Below are 23828 nucleotides of genomic sequence, written 5' to 3'. Positions count from 1 at the left end.
AATATGAAGGTGCAAGAGGAACACAGAATGAACTCTAACAAGGCAATGTGAAAGAAATTAGGGGGGAAATAGCAATATTTTCTCATTATTATATATCTATCTCTTTAAACAAAAATATTATATGCATGGATATCTTGTATAAAACTCCATGGCTTAATTAAGAAGACATACGCAAATAAAGGAAGGAAAATTTAAGAAATCTTTTATTTACGATATTTGGTAGCCCCCCAACACACAAAAGACAGAAAAATAGAAATGATAGATGGCCTGTAGCTTAATGGGAGCTTATTATATATTTAAAGCCCATTTTAAAGTGATTGCTGCAGTTAAGTTTCTATTCTTTACAACAGCATTGTCTTCTGAAGTGTTTCCAGTAGTCTGCACGAACACTAGGCTTCTGATTCTCATTTTGTAGACTGTAACTCTCCAAATAACATAACTGATATTTAGCAAAATGTAATATCAAAGTAATACTCACTTTGTAGTTTTCTCTGTTAGTCAATTTAGAGATTCATTGTCATATAAAAACGAAAATATGCAAAGGTAAAATCAGTGTATGTTTCTGGCTTTTTTGTAGCCTTGTTGCTTGAGACACTGTCAGAATATTCTACAGGGTCACTTATAAATAGCATCCAACATGATAAGCAAGTGCGTTTCTCATAGCAGCATCCCCATTGTATATTTTTGATTTCATTTTAAACATAGAGGAACAAAATATGTAACAACCCTTCCTTTTGAAAAATCATACAGTGTTATAGAAGGTACATTGGGAGGCTGGCACAATTAGCTTGATTTGTAGCACCCTACCACTTGGATATTCCACTTGCAGTATTCTGCTTAGCCTTTTATTTCTCCTATATGATTGATTGTATTCAGGAGCTATTTTTGTTATTTATTTGCTTCTTTATTGTACGTGTGTGTTGCATGGTAAATGTGCCCGTGTGTGTATTGCTTCTACATGAATGCATGCAGAGACTAGAGGATAATGTTGGTCCTTTCCTCTGTAGATTTCTACCTTAGTTTTTTGAGACCGGGTTTCTCACTAAATTCAAACTGTCTATCTATGCAAGATGGCTAAGGAGGTCCAGAACTTCACCTGCACAACCTCTTAATGTTAATGCTAGGATTACCAGTTTTGAAGTGTGTCAGTGATTTGTATTGAAGTCACTTGCTTTATTAACTATTAAGACATCTCCTCAGATTCCTTAAATTATACTTTTAAAGTTTGATTTATACCTTCTGTAACCTTTTTTAAAGAAATTTTATCTTCAAAATCTCTGAAATACGTATTTATTATTCTCCCTCATTAACATCTTTCTTGACTTTAATGCATTCTTGCTTAATTTTAAATAATACCCCTACACAATAATTTCAACCAAATGAAAATAAAAACTATTGTTCTAAAAGCATGAAAATCTTAAGAAATTCTGGGAACACTAAGGCTAGAAGATGCTTCTGAATATCAGAATACAGAAAAGCAATTTTTTTCCTAATAAAAATAGTGTTTCTTTCAGTACAGTCCCTTCATAATCAAAAACAAACATTTTGATCCAGCACATGTTTTAGAACATAGACAAATCTAAGCAAATACTGCCTAGCATTCTATTACACGAGGCCACTTGCTTCCTCAGATTTCCCTGAATGGATCTTCACTGTAATCTCCGAAATAAGCAAAGAAGCACTGTTTTCTGTACTTGAAAATGGCAGATCCAAGCATTTCTGTACTAGTCTGGACCCCTCTAGTGAAGAGACAAAGTGACATGGGCAATCAGCAATGAGGTTTCTCAACTTATCAGTACTTATAAGAGTTGTGCCTTTCTTTGTGTTGTGTAATAAGAATGTATTTTTAAGATTTTATGTTGCTTGTCTATGCACATATGTATAGCACATGTGTGCCTGTTGTGTGTGTAGGCCAGAAAGATATATCAGATTGACTGTAAGTATTCTTAACTGCTAAGCTACCTCATCTGCCCCTAGAAATATATTTTTATTAAATATTTTAATATTAAGCATTTAATCACTCAACAATAATATGTGCCTATCTCCCAAAAAGTGAAGGAGTCTCTCCAAGACAGAGGGAGAAACATGCAATTCAGAGTGCTAAGGAAACTTACATGGCCCAGGAATCACAGAAAGTCATATTATTTACTTGGCCACTCAGCAGAGTTATACCAGAAGTAAACACTTTACCAGGAAAAAGAGACTCTGCAGAGGAAGGGAGCTGCCCATAAGTTGTGCAGGGAAGGCAAAGATGCAGCTTCTATGAGTCGCACCCATACTGAAGTGGGATTTTCTATGATGTCGCCTTCTTTCAGTTCCCCATGCTCTGGTAAGTAGCCCTCACCTATGCTCCTACAGTAACCTTGGTAACTCAATTTCCACCAGTCTGCATGGAATCACTTATTTATACCTCGAACCTATCCTCTTACAGTAACCTTGGTAACTCATTCCCCACCAAGCTGTGTGGAGTCATTAATTTATACTGTCATTGGAAACTTCTCTAGAGTGAACAGACTGTTGTTTCATAATGCCTAGTAAAAGTCACACATCAAGACAGCTATTTCATGGAATCCTTTACATGAATTCCTGCCTCCTTATTATTCTACATTCATAACATATATCTTGAGGTTGCTGTTACTAACACTAATGATTCTTTGCTTGGGCCTCAGATTACCAGTAGATAACTAAAAACAGGGTAAGATTCATGAAGATTGGCTTCTTCGGCTTTATTTTATTTACCTATCTTCTTTCTTTTTATTTTCAATTTTTGGAGACAGGGTTTTTTTCTGTATAGCACTGGTTGTCCTGTAATTCTCACTATAAACAAAGCTCAGTTTGAACTCAGAGATCTGCCTGCCTCTATGTCCTCAGTAATGAGATTAAAGGAGTGTGCTACCATCTCTATCTTCTTTGTCTTAAGCTCTGAGTCCAATTCAGATATATGTGGTATGTCACCCTGAAGAACAGATTTAAACACTGTTCAACAAAAGCTGCTGAGCATCCATCTTCAAGGATAAGAAAGGAAGAGATAAACCAAGCACTTTTTTTTATAAAAACAAATAGAAAATTACCAGCTTCAATGAAGTCTTGCTCTATTCGCTTGAGGGTCACATGGAAGTCTCCAGTTACTAGTTTTCATATTCCAGATCAACAGAGCTCTTAGCCTGACCACTTCATGATGAGATTAACCCTAACTTCTAAGCAGGAGAAAATTTATTATGTGACATACATTTTCCCTACACAGTATCACAGCTCTGATAGATAAACCCTATGAGATGCAAGTGGAGGTTGTCCACTAATAGTCTTCTTTTTTTCTTTACTTTTTAAAAATTTAACTTAGAAACAAGCTTGTTTTACATGTCAATCCCAGTTTCCTCTCCCTCCTCTCCTCCCCTACCCCTCATTGACTCCCTGTCCCATGCCCTGTATGCTCCCCAGGGAGGATGAGGCCTTTCATGGGGGATCTTCAAAGTCTGTGAGATCATTTGGAGTCTTCTAATACTGAAAAGTGTCTAGGCACCAAACTGGAAATTGCTGGAACACCTCATTGCAGTTGAAATTCACTGACACCAATATGATCTGACCAGAACTTAGAAAATGATCTATGGAACACAGTTTGGCCAATACTGCATGATCATACAAACTTCTTGGCCGTTTCTCTAAGGCAACTCAGAGTTTATGTCAATATCATAGATGACAGTGCTGATCAATCATTGCCAATTGAAAAATAAATTCGTTTGCTGCCTTTAATCTTCACTCTTTCCATTTGATTTCTGGGGTGAGTGATCATATCCATCTACCAGAATCCCCATAGTCAGGCATCTGATGTAGAACTCAAGTAGCAAAATGCTAAATATGCTTCTAAAATAAAAGCAGAAAAGAATGCAATACAAGGCTTTTCCCTATGTGCTTGGGTTGTCTTAAGAGAAAGCTGAAGTAAGGAGATAATTGATTTTACAAAAAGGAAAAAAAAGCAAACTAAGCAAGCAAATGAACAGAGAAAAAGTCCTTCTCTAGTTTGAAGGGTTGGTACAATGGGTAAGAGTGTTTGCCTCACATGGTTCAGGATTTCACTTTGGTCCCAAGCAGCAGACAAAAGCCAAGTATTACTGTGTGAGTTATGAACCCCAGAAATGGGGAGTGAGGTTGAGCTAAGGGGATCCCAGTGGTTTACTGGCTATAAACTGTAGCAGAACCAGAAATCTTTGAGTTCAGTAAGAGACCCCCATCTCAAAAATTCACAGCAAAAACAATAGCAGGTGACAGCCAATATTTAACTATTGCCTATAGACACACATGTATATACCCCCAATACACATGTGTACTAGACATACTGAATATAAATAAATAAAAAACTAATTAATTAAAAACAATATACCTTTGTTCTAGCCTCACTGATTTCCAAATAAGAAGCACACTGATGTCCTTGTCTAAGGACAGGAGCTTTGGAAGTCTGTGGAAACTGAGATTCTGAGCACATCTGCTGTTCCCTAGCATGTGCACATATCAGAGAGGAAGGTGTTGTTGAAGGTGACCAAGAACTCAATGAAAATAGTGGCTAAAATGATCATATTTCAAGAATATGTGCAACATATGTTATATTTGTAAGACAGTCATCTGGTGAAACACACATACAGCTTAACAAACATGTCCTATTCAAAGCCCCCAAATTAATGGCATGATCAATATTGAAATTCTGAGATGTTTTATAAATTACAATTAATGTCACTTAAATTCACTGGCTCCAAAACATTTATATAGTAACTGAATTGTATTTTGATTTCTGTCATTAAGTTTAATTATATTGCAAACAGTCTCACATTATGTGAATGCTACTCTCAGCAATGGACTAAATAAAGGGATAGCTTTTTTTTCAAAAGTACTAAAATGCTGTATCTAACCATGAATTCTAATGGCTATTATCTAATAGTGAGACTTGTTTATAGGCTGCTTCCCTTTCATGGTAAAATTTTTCAAATATTGAAATTTTCCACAAGCATTAATGCAAAAGCTTGTGAGGTTCATTATACACAGACATAGTTGTCTCTTTTCTGTGATGTGATTGTTACTCTTTATAAAAAGACTCTTTTAATACATTTTATTCTATTTCCCCAGAAGCATGCTGAAACTCAGATTCCTTTTCATGGTATCAGTTTACTACTTTATGGTTCGTATTTATTTTACAATCACACAGAAAAGCACATTCACATCACATACTGGACTCTCAGATAAAACAACCACAGGATGCAGGCTAGCACTAAACCTTATGGTTAATACCAACACTTGGATAATGATAATATTCAGGTCTGGGACACACTGTTATCCTTTAAATGGATGGGTATAGTCAACATAATTGCATGGAATTCTTTAGTTTATACACTCCATCAAAGACAATTAATTCATTGATGAACTGTACTTAACAATTATATCCAATACCTGCTCATTATAGAAATTGGCAAATTAATATAAATTCCACCATACAGGTAAATATGGATGCAGTCATCTTACCTATACAAGATTAAAGCATGTGAAACAAGTTGAAAAGTAGAGAAAAACTACTACAAAAACCAAAAACAAAACCCCAAAAACATCTGATGAGGGAATGTCCTATTGTATGCTGTGAATATATGTTTCCCTTATTGGTTTAATAAAATGCTAATTGGCCACTTGCCAGGCAGGAAGTACAGGCAGGGCTACCAGACTAGGAGAATGCTGGGAAGAGAAACACAGAGTAGCCAGGGCAGATGCCATGTAGCTTCTGGGAAGGTAGGATGCCATGAATTCTCTGATAAGCCAAGAGTACATGGAGATACATAGACTTATAGAAATGGGTTAATAATTAAGAGAGAGCTAGCCAATAAGAAGCTTGAACCATCAGCCAAACAGTTGTAATTAATATAAGCTTGTGTGTATTTATTTGGGCTTAAAGGGCTGCAGAACAGAAACTCCATCCACAAATACCTTCTCATCACTTAGACTTTTGTGATTACACAGAGTATTTTCAGTCATTTCTTTGGCAACACATCTTCTTAATAAATCTTGAGTTCAAGAAAACAGTTTATAGAAAGTGGGAACTAAGTCCAAATTCATGTCATTTGATAAAGTAGAATGAATTTTTGTTCACAATAGAATTTCTTGGCATTTAATTCTCTTTTCCTTATCGGAAAAGAAATTCTCATCTAGACATGTACACAATCATTGTTGATGGTCCTTTCTGGAACACTAGTCGCTTGATTTTAGTAATGATCAATCCAGGAAAAGGCAAACAAGTATAAACTCTGTGAAAAGAATTCTGAAGTAACAAATCCAAGTTTTCCTGGACTCAGGAAATACAGTTAGATTTGAAATAATGAACTATAACATCAAACTCCCTTGACCGAACAGGATGGCATGGTCTCAGTGAGATGGGCTAAGGTTAAAAATATGATCATCTATGTAACAATATTAAATACTAGCCTTTGGGATGTAGTTATGTTTTAAGCATGTTATGCTGCTGAATAGGAATAGTGTTCCTATATAAGGATCCCTGGAGAATTTTCTCCTTCTTCCCTTATGTGAGGGTATATGAAGTCCTGTACATTAATCATAGCATTCAGGAAGTATCATACATGCCAGCCTAAAGACTGGGCAAAACAAGATAGCATTATTTAAAATGAAACTCATAGAAGAATTTGTTCCTGAACCTGAGATAAACTAAGGCAGCGATTTTCAACCTTCCTTATTTGGTGACCCTTTAGTACAGTTCCTTATGTTGTGGTGATCCCCTACCCCAAAATTATTTGGTGCTACATCATAACTGTAATATTGCTACTGTTATGAATCATAATGTAAATATCAGATATGGAGGATATTGATATGTGGCCCCGGTAAAAGGGTTGCTCAAAATTTGTTAGGACTTAGAGACTGAGAATTGCTGAACTAAGACAACAGTATGTATTTTAAGTACACTGGTGGTATTCCTTTCTCTCCACTAAAGAAGCAAACATTCCAAGGATGCTGTGAAATATAATTAGAGTGTAGTTAATGCTGTTTGACCAACTTTGCTATTCTTGCTTGTTTATTGCATATACTTAAAACATCATTTAAATGTACTCTTACTACCCAACTGGACACACTTTTGTCTATGTGTAAACTTGTATGCCTTCTATACCTTATTAACAGGGGATAGTGTAAGCATGTATCAAATTTTCCATTATAGTTTTAAAATGTGAAGTCTGTAGAAAAATGAAAGGATGTAAGCTTTGGCACTAGGCACAGCTCAGCTAAACCCGAGTCTCTTGATTATGAACTATGTGACTTTGGACTAATTATGTGATATCTGAATTTACTTCACTGATGTAAGTGGATCTCATGGCACTCGATGGGATGATTATAGCAACAGTATTGAAAACAGTAGAATGGATGTGTTTAGGAGAGATGAACATAGTGCTTGGACTCCCTGTAGAAGGTTTAGAGCATGATCTTTCAAAGCTAAGTCAAGAAGTAAGTATATTGTAAGTTATCTGATACAGTATAATGCTTAAGGCTTTGTATTTCTGAACATTACTTCAGTATTGTATTCACAGTAAGGTACTTATGGATTAACATACATTGCTGAAGGCTATCAGAATGGACTTTGAAAGGTTTACATGCTACTAAAACCAGTGTCTCTCTCATCATAACAGAGCTTTGTGATTCTATATCTTCAATTTGGTATATTGAATTCTTGAAAAGTACATAAATGTATGAAAATCTAACACCTATATCATAGAGGACTACTTTCCCCTTAATCTTAGTGCAACCCTTTCTTTCCCTTGTTAAGTTTGCCAATTTATTATATTTAGCTGATGACTTAGTAGTGAATATGACACTGTATCCCCATTCCCCCAGCGACAGTCACTTCAAGCATTTTCTCCTGAAGTCTTTTAATAGTGTTTAAATTGGTTGCCCTTACAGGGTCATTCATTTTCCATGCTTCTGTCAAAACCAATAACAGCATTCTATAAACTAAACACCATCCGTGCCTCCCTATGACCTAAAGGATGGCTACCAAATTACAAAGTATATAAGGCTTGTCAAAATATGGTACCAATTTGTTCTTCCTCATCTGGGCCATTATATACTATTGCTATTCCGTTCAGCCATAGACAAATTATTTACCAGACACAATGATTCAAGATTATGTTATACTTAGAACATACCATTTCTCCATATGAAAAATGCTCAGTACTTTCCCACGTGAAAAGGCTTGTAGAGCCCCTCTGAATCTAGAGCTGTCCGCAATGCAAATATTTTATTATGCCTTTTCCATTTCTACAACCAGACCTTTATCTGCAAACTAGATTTTCCCATTGAACTTTGATTTGGAGACAGGGACTTATTCATTTTTCATAATTCCAAAGTCTAGTATAATGCATCTCAGGAAGGTTCAGTGACTGTGGAATGGGTGAATAAATGATTTGGAAGGAATGCAAAAGACAAAAATAAAAAACATTTTATGAACCAATGAACATGCCATTTAAAATAAACTGATAGAATAATCCAAGATCAATATAAAATTTTATTATACTGAACTATATTATTAATGTTTTATCCTATGTTATTTTATAAAATAATATCTTTATAACCACACTGTATAACATATGCTTAGGTGAATGTGAGTGAGATTGTGTGCATGCATGCATACATTCATGTGTGGTGTGTGTGTGTGTGTGTGTGTGTGTGTGTGTGTGTGTGTGTAAAGTAGAGACACACATGACTAAATGAGATTAAAATATAAAAGTTCAAGGCCAGCATGTTGATTAACCTATTGTGAACTCTTATGAAATACTATGTAACCCAAGCAATGTGAGTTCGTAAATGAGTCTAAATAGGAAGTTGTAGAAAAAGTCAAGTGGACACAGCTCCGCACATGTGCCTTGGATACTTCTGTGTCTTGTTGAAAGCACAGACATTATAAGCCTCAAAGGTTCATGAACAGGACAAATAATAAAAATTATTTTGTGGGAATGCACTACAGTTGATAGAGTGTTTGATTATATTCATGAATCCCTGGGCTCAATTCTGCAGCACCATATGAACCCAGCATATTGGCTTGTCTGTAATCTGGAGTTAGAGACATTAACATCTGAAGTTCAAGGTTATCCAGAACTACCTAGTAAGTGTGAGTCCAAATTCAGATATATGAGACTCTATCTCAAAAATAAATAATCATATACAAGTAAAGAATACTTCACTTACAGAATTACTATACAGCTAAGACTGATTAAACCTTGTGTAACAAAACTCTTTAAAGCATAGAGCTTCATTAAAAGTTAATTTCCCTCATTATTAAAACTTTGTGTATAAGAGAAAGTGGCTCTGAAACTTTTGTTACTCATCTATCACATTTCTTAGACTAACATCCTTGCGTGATGAGTTTTCCTTCCTGTTTTAACAAGATAAATAAATGAGAGTAATAACAATCCAAAGAATAAGAGAAAATGTAGTTAGAGAAATTTTTCACTCAAATTCATAAAGCATTATCATTTTGTATTTCAAATATGGACCTTCACCTTCTTTCTACTGGCTGTGAAGTCAGCATAATCCAGGCAACATTAGGATGTACTGGGTAATTATTATTCTGTACCCTGGTACTGACAGCCAAATCACGCAAAAGATGCCTCAGTAGTCTTTCTGGGAGATTATTTAGCAGAATATAGTTCTTGAGATTTTTTTTTTTTGTCTTCAGTTCTCTCCCTACATGGGCCTCACACTATTTTTTAAATCATTTTAAAACTTAGTAACACCATGATAATAATCAGCTAAATATTTCATTTTTTAATATTATAGTGACACATCTGCTGCATTGTGTCTCTCACTCAAAATTTTCAGTATCATTCCAAGATACCGTAAATGAGCATTTGATTTCATATTAAATATGTCAGAGGATTAGTCAGCAACATACATGATATATTTTTAAAATATATCCAGAGGATGCAGTCAATATTTTCTAATAATTCTTGTATTTTACCTATAAATATTTAATATTCAACTCAGTTTAAGAACCTGCAAACATTTAATACTGCAATATATTTTCAATATATAACAACACATTAAATAGAATAGATTAATATACTTACAGAAGTCTAGTATATTTTATAGATGTAAAAATGTAGGCTCAGCATTTATAGAGAAAGATAAAACTTTGGATATGTCAGCCTATGGCTACACACAACAGTTATTTAGATTTCTGTGTAGACAGAATTTTTAAAAACTAAGCATAATAGTGATTTGGTTTTGTTGTGATCAAAGTTTCAACTTACACATTAAGTGCTTGTCTAATTGAATGCTGGTGGGGTTTCTTAATGTTCATACTTAGATAGTCAACACATATGCTTACCTAATCATTGCATTCTGGTATAGGAGCAGCTCTGACAACTCAGCAATGCTTATTAGAAAGTTGAAATTGTTTAAGCATCAGCATAGAGGTTATTGGGCAAAATTAGTGGTTTTAAGGCTTTGGGACCTTTTATGTCTTTTCCTTGATTCTCCTGGCTCTGGACTTCTGAAGCCCTTCTGTACTGGCTCACAGTTTTAGAGTTTCCCCTGACAAAAAATTCTTCCCTTCCTCTCTTCCTGTTTCTCTTTTTCTTTTGTTCTTCAATTCTTTCCTAAGCTTAAAGAACAAAGGAGAAATCACTCTAAATTTGATTACGCCAAGGGGCCAGATTCTCTTCACTGAGTGTATTTGAGAAGATATCGGGGCAACAAAATATCAAATAACCAAAGCAATGTTAATTCATGAAAAATCACTGAAACTTTAATTTACTTCTTTGCTCAGTGAGAAAAATATTCTACATGGATTTCCAACATTTTGAGAGTTCACATCAATCACATTTGTAACTTGCTATATCTGTGTGATGTTTGTCCATATTTCTCTCCTGCACTGAAGCTTTACCTATCAAATGCCTCTTTTTATTATTTCACCTTCATTTAATTTTACTTAATATCCATTTCTCTTCTCACAATTTCTCCTTATATGAAATTCATATACAAATTTGGTACAGTTTGAAACTAATGTATTATAAAAATTAAAAACAATGATGTATTGAATTTTATATTTTGAATAATATATAAATTTATATGTATATACTTCCTGAATTTTATTCTGATGTGGGAGCTGTTCATTGCTGCTGCTGTAGCATATGACTGTACAATTAACCATGTGCTAATATTACTATATAGCATTACTTAACTGTCTATACTTTACTTAATTTCAAGTTTTAAAGAAAACTCAAATTTGATGGACTATAATAAAAAATTAACATTACCAATCTGGTATTTTTCTATTCCAATTCAGTTAGGACATGTGTATCCATTAATTAAAAATAACCACCATACATTTGTTTATTTTTAAGTGTACAATTAGGCAAACTGACACTTTCAAAATTATGCATATATATAAACACACACATATATCTATATCTATATATCTATATATCTATATCTATATATAGATATATAGATATATAGATATAAGACCTTAAATTATGAACTTGCTTCATAAATTATTTAAATTAATATTTTCTGCACTAGTAAATACTGACTGGTCTATAAAGATCAACCAACCTCTGTGTCTATGAGATCCATCCATGTTGCTAAATTCAATGTGATTTTCATCAGCCCAGTAGAGTCTATGGTTGATGTAATCTATTGTTAGTGCCATAGGTCTCGAAATCTTGGTTTCTATGACAACACTCTGATTGGTACCATCCATTCCGACACGGCCAATGTGAGGATACTCACAGCAGTCAATCCAGTACAAATACCTAGGAAGGAAAATCAATAGCCATTTTGTTGACAGGAGCTGCTGGGGTAAAACATCACACAATATTTTACTTTTTGGTTTCACTGTTTCCAATTTAATTCTTGGTGAATCTCTGAACTGTGGATATCATGGCTGACTTCAGTGTAAACTTTTCTTATATATTTTTTTTTGTTTTCCAAATTAAGCATATAACATTGGGATATTTATTTAACATTCATTATGTTCTTGATATTATATAAAAACATAGATTATGAGCTTATTTTACACCTGAAAACTCACTGATGCATACAATTAATGGACATAAAATTGTGATATGTAATTGTTATCTCTAATGTTAAAAGAACAAAACAACCAAATTATTGAGTCATCCATGTATCATTTATCTACTTTTATCTGTTTTGAACAATCTGCTATGTGATTAAAATGTAAATGTATCCAGAGCTGGTACTGAGGCACAGTAAGAAAGCACTTGCCGAGCATCTACAAGGCACAAGTTCAAGTAGTAAAGATAAAGGAATAAATAAGCGAAATTTTAAAGTTTCCAGAAGAGCCAGGTGGTGGTGGCGCATGCTTTTAGTCCCAGCACTCAGGAGACAGATGCAGGCAGATCTCTGTGAGTTCGAGACCAGCCTGGTCTACAAAGACTAGTTGCAGAACAGGCTCCAAAGACACAGAGAAACCCTGTCTTGAAACCCCCCCAAAAAAAAGTTTCTAGAAGAAATATATCAGATACAAGACTAAAAATTATCATGAAAATAAAACAATCATTGTTATGCTGGTACTCATTTCACATAAAAGACTAACAATTTTCTTTGATACTACAAATATTGTTGATATCCTACTTGGGTATCGTGAATAGTGAGAAGAAATAAATCTTTAGTAAGAACTAAACAAAAGGAAGACTTTAGGGCAGGCTATTTAGTTCAACTGGTATAATTCCTCCCTTTGGTATCATTCCAGATGTTTTAATGCCATTGGAGTAGGGGGATCAGAACAAACAAAAATCTTTCAGATCTTTCTCATGAACCACTGGAGAAACACGGTGTTCTCGATATTACACAGTGGAGAAAGATAAGAAATAGGGAAATTGACCAAATAGAATTCATAATGACAAGAAGTTCATCTTGCTTCAAAAAACCAGCATACTCCCACATATCCTATTGACATATATTGGAGTACAGACTTTAACTTTTTCCTGCCAAATATGATATGCCCCTGTAGGCTTTTTATACAGTTCATATAATCAAATTTACTTATGCCTTATGTATCACTTTATGTAAGCAAATATTATGTAAAAGTAAAAATTCAATAATTTCTGTGTTAAATCTAGAATAGTTTAAAAAAGATACCCTTTGTATTTCTGTCTAATAATAAACATGTGAATACATGCAAATATATATATTTGGTTTTTCGAGACAGGATTTCTCTGTGTAGCTTTGGAGCCTATCCTGGCATGCTCTCTGAGGAACAGGCTGGCCTCGAACTCACAGAGATCTGGCTACCTCTGTCTCCCGAGTGCTGGGATTCAAGATGTGTGCCACCAACACCCGGCCATGCAGTATATTTTTACCACTAAGTGTAGTCACCAAATTTTAAAAATTATTACATGAGGAAATCATTATTTTGAAACTACTAATGAAATTATGAATTTCCAATGCTCTACATTCCACATAAACATCATTTTAAACTGTTGTCTTTGTTGTGAATGAGTTTTTATACCTGATCAAATGCACAAATCATCATTAGGTTGTCAAGTAGAATTGAAAAGGCTTACATCATAAGAGCCAATTTCTGTTTAATATTGCTTTCAAAAGCTCTTAAGTGTTCAAGGTCTAAGATTTCTTAAGTTCAAGCCCTTCTTAATTCAAGGGCTTAAATATTTTCTCCGAATTATTCTTTGGTATTGAAATGTGTAGACTCAGTTCCAGTTAGTTCCTCATTATAATTTCAAGTTATTACTTCAGGGTTTTCATCATGTTGTTTGACTTATGTGTGCTTCTTTAATTAAAAGATATGTTTATACACATGTAATTCACCTTGTTTCATCTGCTTTCTGTAAATTATTTCCTGATTACTGTTAGTTCCTATTTACAGGTTAGGCTTGAAGAGATATGTTTGAGAAGTGCTTTGTAAAACCCATATTTTCATTGAAGCACACTTCAGAACATGACTGCACTTTCTGACATTGTGAGGCTCCAAGACAACAATGAAAGTATCTCTGCTATTTCTATGAACTGGCAGGCAATGATATCTATTTCCTTAGCATTTTATTGGATTAGTGTGCAATTAGTCAACAAAATGATTTTGCTTTTTTACAGGCATAGTTGAAGAATACATGATAATATAGGTTCCCTTCTCTCACAATCAGGTACCTCTTCCCTAAATTCTATGATACGTAACGCCTAACACAACTTAAAGACCAATTTAAGCAGATAGAAGACTTTATAATGAAACAATTCCTTGGTGCCACACTATGTGGCAGATATCTCTAAACCCTGTTGGATAGGAGGCAAAATTAAAAAAGTATGCTTGCTTTCAACGGCCTCCCAAGTAAATTCAGTACATGTGGACATAAAAATATGAGGACAGGCTGTATTACAATTTTAGGAAAGAGAATGCATGGTAATTGGAGGAATTTGTTAACAAATTTTATGTTTCCTGTAACCTGAAAATTAGCTTTATAATTAGCTTAGGAATTCCTAGTGAAAGGCAGCTTTGTCTTTCAGATTATAAAGGACAGCAAGCCTTAATTGCAGACTGCGACTGTGTCGGAGAGGTGGGACATCACTTTTTCAGGCCTTTAAGGTCACATAAGTCACAGAATGAGTCGGTTATATTAGTTATATTTATAAATGTTAGTCTTTTATGATTGTTGTGTGATGAGAATAAGGACTCTGCTCTCTCTTAGGATGCAGATTAGCATCTTCTCAAAGAAGTGATATGTGGAGTCTTAAGGAAGCAAACCCCAGAAGCAGGTTGCTTTCATTCAAATTTCAAATCTTCTCATGATTGTGTGAACCTAGATTTAATTAATTTTCATGAGCTTAAAATTCCTAAAATGTGGAAATTTAATAGTAACTTAACTTTTATAAGTCCATTATGAAAAGGGTAGCTTCTTAAAACTTGAAAAAAAGTTACATAATAAGTAACATACTAGCAAAACACTACACATATAGAATGTGTGAATAAAAATGTTTTTGTTTTAATAATACCCACCCAGTAGAATACTTGTTATATTATACTGTAACAACCGTACTATATTCCTGGATTACATTTATATTATCACTTGACTTTCCAAATAAATTACTCATTAAATGGGACAATATTAAGAAAAATCTCTATTGTTGAAGGAAGGTATCATTCCACTGAGTATGAGTGCTCCTAACATGATCAATTGTTACTTTTTGAAGGCACAGCACCTTCTCCATTGGATTTATACGAATCACTTAGTATGAATGTATGTATTTTTCAAGATTATTATTCAGTTTTCTGTATACAAAATGGGTATTTTAGCTCTACAATAGAACATCCAAGTGTGGAATATTTGTTCATGATAATTAATAGGAGAATCAGTTGTTTAATGAAAATGTTTGGAGTTAGAAATTGTGCCAAATAATAAATCCAAGTTCACATAAGAAAACTCTTAGCCCAAAGTGACACCTATTGCATATTGTTTTTCTCAAAATTCAGCTAACAAAATTAAAGTGGCTTCTTTCTCCTAAAATTAGTTGTAAATCTGAGTCATTAAAATAACCATATGTGTTCATTTCTTGTGGATTATGTCTAAAGAGAAATATACTCTATTCAAATATTTATAATTTTAAATTAGTAAGAGAAATGTATTAATGTAATTGCAAATTTTAAAGCAATATTTATTTTCTTTGCACACAAAATTAGAAATTAAATTTTTATCCTGGCCTCTCATTTCTTCACAGTAAGTATTCTTTCTTTATGAGAGCTTTGTTTGAAACATGCAGGTCATTTCCAGTTCAACTATATTTCTACATTTGCAGATACATGTCTCTACAGCTGTAAACCCACTGTCTTATGTATGTACAATTAGCTGTTTGTTACCAGGCTCCACAGTGATTTTAATAGACACCATGTATATGCCATGGTCTTTAAGCTGAAGATACTTACTTCTACATGGAAAGATAAAGCAGTTATAATAAAAAAGAAGTTCTATAGTATTGTGTTCAATGTTTAGTGCCCACTGAGACACATTTTGGAAATATTTCACAGGAAATTTTTTTCTGATATTTGTGGAAAATTATATTATTATAACAGAATATATATAAATATTATATATTACAAAGATATGGAAATCGTCATCCCAGTAGGTCAACAAGCCAGTCATTTTCCCTCATTGTATGTCTTTTCTTATATTTCCCATATATTGTGACCTAAGTATAAAATAATCTTTATAATATAATTTGCATTATCATCATATTTATAGTCAATAATGGATATAGATGAAATGTATCTTTTACATGCACTCATTATATAATTCAAAATCAAAATGGCACATGTAATTATTTCAGCAGATAATTAATAGATCATTAAGCAAAAATATATTTTCAGACATAAAGTATGGATATATCTTCCTGGAATATTTCTGGGCAGTGTTTGAGACCCTACAGTTCAAACAATAAAACATGCTTATTATTATTTAAGTCATGTATTAAAAATTCATCATGTACACTATTACTTTTATTAAAAACAGTTTCACTATTCAGATTGAAAAATGTAGGACTTGTGTGCCTCAAGCTTTTTTCCCCCTTTGGGTGTTTCCTGAAAAACACATTGTCAAACTACGGTAAGCATTTTGTTACTTAAAACTTTAATTTGATGTAGCAGAAAAATGGGGGACCACAGCCTGCAAACTGAATTAAAGTCCAAAGTTAATTCTGTACCAATTAAATGATTTTGAGAAAGTCATATAACTAATTTGAGATTGAATGTTCTTATATAGAGTAGGAAAAGTCCTAAAAATAACCATATCATTCTCCTAGACAAATTTAGAAAGATGCTCCAAATTTTGGTTGTTTCATAGCACTGAAAAGATCAGTGATCCCATCAGTTCTTAATTAATATTTCACTAAATGTTTGGAAAGAACTCACACTTCTCCAGAATAAGATGTTAGTTGAAATGGCACATTTTTAACCACATGCAAATTACCGTAGTAATATCATGTGGAATGGCTTAGCTATATTCATTTTAATAATTTTGTATATTTAGATAGCATCTTTGAATTGGGACCATACAACATTTATTCAGGAATGGCATTCTCTGCATAAAGCTTTTTTACAGCTACAAAAGTCCACATCTCTTATTGCCTTGCTCTGGGGAACCAGAAAACAATATTAAAAATGGCAGTGTTGAATTGTAGCTATTAAAAGGGTGGCTTTTTCCATAAAAATATCTAATTTTATCTATTTCTTTGGTTATAAAATGGCATACATGTATTATAATAAAAATACTATCCAAAAATGAAATCATAGGAGTCTTTTGTAGCATCTACAATGATTTATACTTCACTATTTTAATTGACATTTTTAATGATGGGTTTATGTTGATGGTAACTGAGGACTGTCTTCAGTTTATGGGGTAATAACTGTATCCTGGAGAAATAAAACCCAGAGCTTGATCAGCTACACAATGGATCAGAGTTTGCTTCATAAACAGGAAATTCTGAAACAATATTTATGTTTATAAACAGGCAATGTTTCCTTCATTATAAGTGAAGGATCATTATTGGCTTAGAAGAAGAAGCCAGATAAGTTTAGTTAATTTTTAAGCCATACAGTGAGATATTCAAATATAAATTTTGGGATAAAATGTAAAAACAATCAAATTATTCATAAACAAATGAATGAATTCAAATGGAAGCTTAATTCAGGATATCTGACCAATATGTTAGGTAGGTTGAATTTCTATAGAAGTAATTTTGTTCATGTAAATAGTCTACATTATAGTATAAAATACAGACTTATATTTTATATCTATCAAAACAACATAATTGGAAGTGAATGAAAATGTCATAATCTGTTGATTTTTCACCACACACAATACACCTTTGACATATTAATGCATTTTCCATACTTATGCTCCAGCAGCAGCCTTTCCCATGGCCCACTGCTTTTGTTCTTGAATGCATCTGATGATGCAATTTTACTTATTATCTCTGGGTACCAATTATGTCTCCTGCTTTAAGAGTAGTGCTTATGTTTTTTTTATAGTTCTGATGAAATAAACACTGAAAGCCATGTTAGAGTCTTCTGTGTTCCTTTTTACACAATTTGAGGCATCAGCATTAATTAGATATATTATTATTATTATTATTCATTTAATTGACTGCTTAGAAAAATAATCTTATTCAAACACTTAAAAAGCAGATATTTTAAAAAAGATTTTAAATTCATCAATTTGATGCTATGGCCATATTTCTTAGGCTTAAATTTAAAAAAAGTCTACACATTCATATATTACTTTAATTTCTTGTTAATAGACCTAGAGAATTGCCACAATGGTTATAGTCTAATGCTTTAAGATTCTTAATAGTTTTACAAACCCGGCTTGAGGATCTAAAGACAGGTCCCTGGGAAACTTCAGCCTTTTGCTAACAAGTACAGTAGGGTACAAGCCATTGAGCTTGGATACTTCAATAATCCTTTTCTCTGTGTCAGACCAATAGAGGTTTTTTCCAATCCAATCAACAGCAAGTGCATTGGGAACAGCAGTGTTATGTACTACCTAACAAAATAAGAATTTAGAAAGTTAGCAGTATAAATGATTTCAATACGAATCAAGCAATTGTTTCTTGATTTTAATTGAGATACAGAACTCTATTTAAAGGGAAGAAATTAAGTTTAGATAAAGAAGAGAACAATTTGCCACAACACAATACTTATTTAAAGGAAGTTATTTAATGTGCATTTAGACTTCTAGAAGCTACATATACATTTATAGAAAAATAATCCCCCCACACATACAAAGATACAAATTAGATGCACAGTTCATGATTTCCTTTCATTAGTTTTTCTGCTCATCCTCTCAAACTTTTTTGAAAACTTTATATCATATACACCCACAAATAATTATTTAAATTTACTTTAATAGATGCGATCATAGCTTTGGTTATTCTCCCCAATCTCATAAATCCTCCTGCCCTATACAACACTACAGTAAGATACAGGATTGCACACTCTTTGGACACAGCCAAGTATAGATAGATTTTTAGAGTCATCCTTTCTCTAAACAGTCAGTGGTAATGACAACATGAAACAGAAGGGTTTGAAACAGCCATGATGCTACCCTAGTATTTTGACTGCAAGACATATTTGCTTCTTTCTTGTTCCAAATTCCTAATCTAAAAATTGATATTGCTGCCTGTTTACTTAAAACCAATGGATAAGTTATCCTGGGAAAAGAAGGATGATGATGTTTTTTAAAATCACAGTACAACATGGTTTAAAGGAACAATAGAATGAGAGTTGGAAGGTGACAGAGATGTAACTTTTAAAAACAAACAAACAAACAAACAAATTCTGGTAGACCTGCAAACTGACATCCTAACTGTGTTTTGTTTTGTTTTGTTTTTGTTAAATCTCTATCATCTTCCACAGAAAGGGGATAGGGTGGGAGTCAGTGGGGGGCAGGGGAGAAGGAGAGGAAAAGGCAACTGAGAATGACATGTAAAAGAAGCTTGTTTCTAATTTAAGTAGTAAAAAGGGAAAAAACTTGGCATATTCAAAATACAAAAGTGACCATTATTAAAAAGAGTTCTTGCAAGAAAACGCATGATCGAGTGTGAGTACTGCAACTTTTAAAGTTTCAAAATTTAGGAAAGAACAAATTTTGCTCATCTTTTGAATTACGGACACTGATCTGCAAAGCCAAACTGCTGTTATACTCATAGGCTTCATACACTTACCCTGATCGCAGAAACCCATACTGCATATACATGTACTTAAAGATTTCAGTAATTTTTTCAAAGGTGTTGCTTCCATGAGAACAAGTTACAAAAAAAAAAAAAAAAGAATCGATAGGTTTCATCTACTTGAAGTTTCTTTTTACATTTTATTTATTTATATGTGTACATGTGTGTTTTTATATACATGTGTATTTGTATGTATACATGTCGGCAGCTGCATGTGATTGTGTATGTGCACCACTTGCATGCTTGGTACCCACAGAGGCCAGAGAGGGATTTGGGACCCCTGGAACTGGAGTTATAGGCAGTTGTGGAACAACTTATATTGATGCTAGAAACTGAACCTGAGTCCTCTCCAAGATCAAGTGCTATTAACAACTGAGAGAGCTCTTAAGCCCCTAACAACTTCTGTATAATATGTCTTCCAGCATACACACTGAACTAATATTTTTATTTAAAATGTAAGTTAACATCCAAGTGGTACCAAGCAGGTCATATCTAGAATGTGACAGGTATTTAATTGTTAAATAATAAACTATTCATAATTGTACACATGATCATTCAACCATTTCCAGCAAAGGGTATTTTGGCAGTTCTAAAACTTCAATCTACACTCCATTGTTTGTTACAATTACAAATCTTATCTAATTGCCATAAACAATATTAAAAAAGGACCTGAAAATAAAACATCTCATTTTACAAATTTAAATATTTTTAACTTTCACAGAGAAAGTGTAAAATTGAGTTCATATTAATATGCTCTATAGGGAATGATTTGCTATTAAACATGGTTTTATATCCTAGTCAATAATACCAAAAAAAGTATTCAGTAAAGCCATATATGTATGTGTATTTACCTTGATGTCACTTCCATTTAGACACATTCTGTTTATCCGACTTCCATTGGGTCTGCTAGAATCAATCCAATATATGAATTCTTCTCTATAATCAAAGTCGATAGCAATAACATTGTTTAATCCCTAAAAGTAAAAAGGAGAACATGTTTAACAACACATAGTACTATTTCTAACAGTATGATCCAGAGAAATCAACATCTGTCTTTGAATAATGGTTGCATATTTCTGTACCATTTGTGACAAATATTTAAGGGACATGGTGTCTTTACACTTACTTCAAACTACACACTTAAAAGATACATTAATCATTTAAAACATAAATTCCCAATAACAAACAAAAATTTCCCAATATTTACAAACTTTTAAATAAACAACAAAAAATGTGAAAAAACAAACAACTTCTAAACAGAGAAGATTACAGCATGAAATCTGTGCTTCTGCCTATGTCCAAATTCATGAAGTAGGATCAAAGTTAGACCAAACTATTGAAACTGATGTAGGAAAACATAATATCAATAAAACACAAGACCATTTCAGGCACAAACCAGACAAAACTCCAACATTGAGACCAGGAGTATAATTACATACTCCAGACATAAATTACACCCCAACCAAGGAGCTGTTTGCTATTGATACCTGCTGGGAGAGGAAAAAGCAGCTTTCTTGAATGGAGGGTTAGTGGGCTTATCATCTATACACTGCAGAAGGCCCCTGAGCCAAGACACACTGGGGTGGACATAGGCCCTATTGCAAAGGATACAATAAACTCTGATTACACCCTATGGAAGGCCTCGCCATCCAGGAGCAGAAAGGATATGTGATAGATAGGATTTTAGTTGGGGGGGGTAGGGGAGGACGGGAGGGAGAAGGGAACTGGGATTGTCATGTAAAACAATCCTGTTTCTAATTCAAATAAAAAAGTTGGAAAAAAAAAACAGAACAAACAAAAAAGAACACAAAAGTCACATAAACACTAGTGTAAATCACCCTGTGACTCTTCTCTGCTTTCTTTTTTCCACCCTTCCTGACACAGTGTCTTGCAGTTTTTCCAACCATGTTTTTAATTGAAATTCTTCCCAAATTCATGAGCAACTGTATTTTTAAAGTAGAAGGGAGATCAAAGAAAGAGATACCTTGATTAGGGGCTAATGAGAAACGTGACACTAAGGAAATTCTCGGGAATCCACAAAGATGATCTCAACTAAGACCCTAAGCATTAGTGGAGAGGGTGCCAGAACTAGCCTTCCTCTGTAATCAGATTTATGACTATCTGAATTATCATAATAGAACCTGCATCAGGCAACAAAAGAAGGCAGATGCGGAGATCCACAGCTAAGTACTCAGCTGAGCTGCCAGAGTCCAATCTAAGAGAAAGAGGAGCAATAATAAGAGCAAAGGGATCAAGACCATTTGGGGGATACCCACAGAGACCACTGACCAGAGCTAGAAGGAGCTCACTGACTCTGGACTGACAGCTGGGGAACCTGCATGGGACTGAACTGGGACCTCTGAATGTGGATGACAGTTGTTTATATTGGGCAGTCTGTGCAGACTCTGGAAGTGGCACCAGAATTTGTCCCTAGTTCTTGAGCTGGCTTTTTGGATCTCATTCTCTTTGGAGTGATACCTTACTCAGTCTAGATGTAGTGGGGAGGGCCTTGGTCCTGCCTCAAAGAGATGTGCCAGAATTTGTTGATTCCCCATGGGAAGGTTTACCATCTCTGAGGAGTGGATGAGTGGGGTAGGGAGAAGGGGGGAGAGTAGGAGGAGGAGATGGAGTGGGAACTCGGATTAGAAGGTAAAATGAGAAAATATTTTTAACTAAAAAATAATGTCTAAATAAATGTAACACCCCAAAAGAAAAAAATCTGCTTATGAATATTTGTTATATATGATATATCAAATCTGAAGATATATGACTAAACCTGCAGAAACAGTGGACTTGACCTACTGATAGCATGGAGACCCTAGTCATAAAGCTGGGTAAACAGCATTGGACCAAACCAAGGCCTCTGAATGTGGTGCCAGCTAGGAGGCAAAGACCTCTAACAGTGGAGCCAAGCTTTATCCCTAGAGCACAAATGGACTTTGGGAGCCCATTCCATATGGAGGGATACAATTGTAGCCCAGATACAGCAAGGAGGGCCTAGGCCCTCCCCCAAATGTTATTATGGACTTTGAAGGTACCCCATGGAGTGCCTCACTATCCCTGAGTTGGGGGGTGGGTTGGGGGAGTTGGGAAACATGGAAGGATGGGCGGGCAAGGGAATGGGGGGATGGATATGTAAATATGACTGGTAATTAAGAATAAAAAACCAACAAAAAGGAAAGTTAATATTAAATAGAAATATGATGTTAGTATAACCTTTTATGTGGAGTAACTAGAAAAGAACACTCATCTAATTTAATGAGCTAGATCATTAATAAGGTACTCAGCCACACTTGGATTGCCACCTGATGAGTTGGAAAGGATGTGAGAATGACATTTCATATTTCAAATGCCCCTTTATAGAAGATTGCATCATAATAGAATGAAAAGTTGTGCCCTCATATGAGCATTTGACCAAGGAAAAACTGGATATGTATATCCCATTAGGGAAATAGAGGGAAAGTCTCCCTTCAGAGCCATGGTTATATATTCTGTGGCAACTAACAAAATAACATAAACTCAGATATTAGATTTTTGGATGCCTCAGATGTTTGTTTTGGGTGTGCCTCAGTTGGGTTTTATTTGAGCTTGTATTATATGGGTGTTCCTAGCTTTTGAATTGTTCGGATAATTTATCAGGAATTAGTTCAGTTCCAAACTCTTGCTAAGGCTCATCTAATTACAGTTTCAAGACTAAGAAAAAGTGGGTCAGAATTTGAACTACTTATTTTCTCAGAGGTCAGATAGTTTGTTCATATACAAATTATTTTCAATTATAAGATAATTGGTGCTATAATATACTTGGTAAAAACTCTGAGATCATCACAATGACTTTGTATCAGGCTTAATTGCATCAACTTTCACCCTAAAGTTAATCCATCTCACAGTTTAAATGAGTTGCACTATTATGGTTGAGTGTCTATTCTACCAGAGATTTGCTGGTTTGGTTCACTTTGAGGAAGGATCATTAACAAACATGATCATTAGAAAGTTTGACTTCAGTTTCCATTTTTACTCTAAAATTCAGAATTTGATAGTAATAGTGCTATCTTGGATTCATATAGTCCTTTATAAGAATTAAGCCAAGTCTAAATAATGTT

General features: G+C 34.0%; 1 protein-coding gene across 1 annotated transcript in view; it reads right to left on the bottom strand.

Annotated features, from left to right (window-relative positions):
- The window catches only part of LOC100773941 (low-density lipoprotein receptor-related protein 1B), a 1050824-nt gene that overhangs the window by 210805 nt on the left and 816191 nt on the right, over window positions 1–23828 (bottom strand). The window contains exons 56-58 of the mRNA XM_035447074.1: window positions 20580–20702; window positions 18361–18542; window positions 11590–11789 (exon numbers count right to left, since the gene is read on the bottom strand). Coding sequence (XP_035302965.1) covers window positions 11590–11789; window positions 18361–18542; window positions 20580–20702 — 505 coding nt within the window. The remainder of the gene's footprint in view (window positions 1–11589; window positions 11790–18360; window positions 18543–20579; window positions 20703–23828) is intronic.

This window comes from Cricetulus griseus, chromosome 6, assembly GCF_003668045.3.
Source record: "Cricetulus griseus strain 17A/GY chromosome 6, alternate assembly CriGri-PICRH-1.0, whole genome shotgun sequence".
Lineage (NCBI taxonomy): Eukaryota > Metazoa > Chordata > Mammalia > Rodentia > Cricetidae > Cricetulus > Cricetulus griseus.
This window is presented reverse-complemented; position numbering and strand designations above follow the sequence as displayed.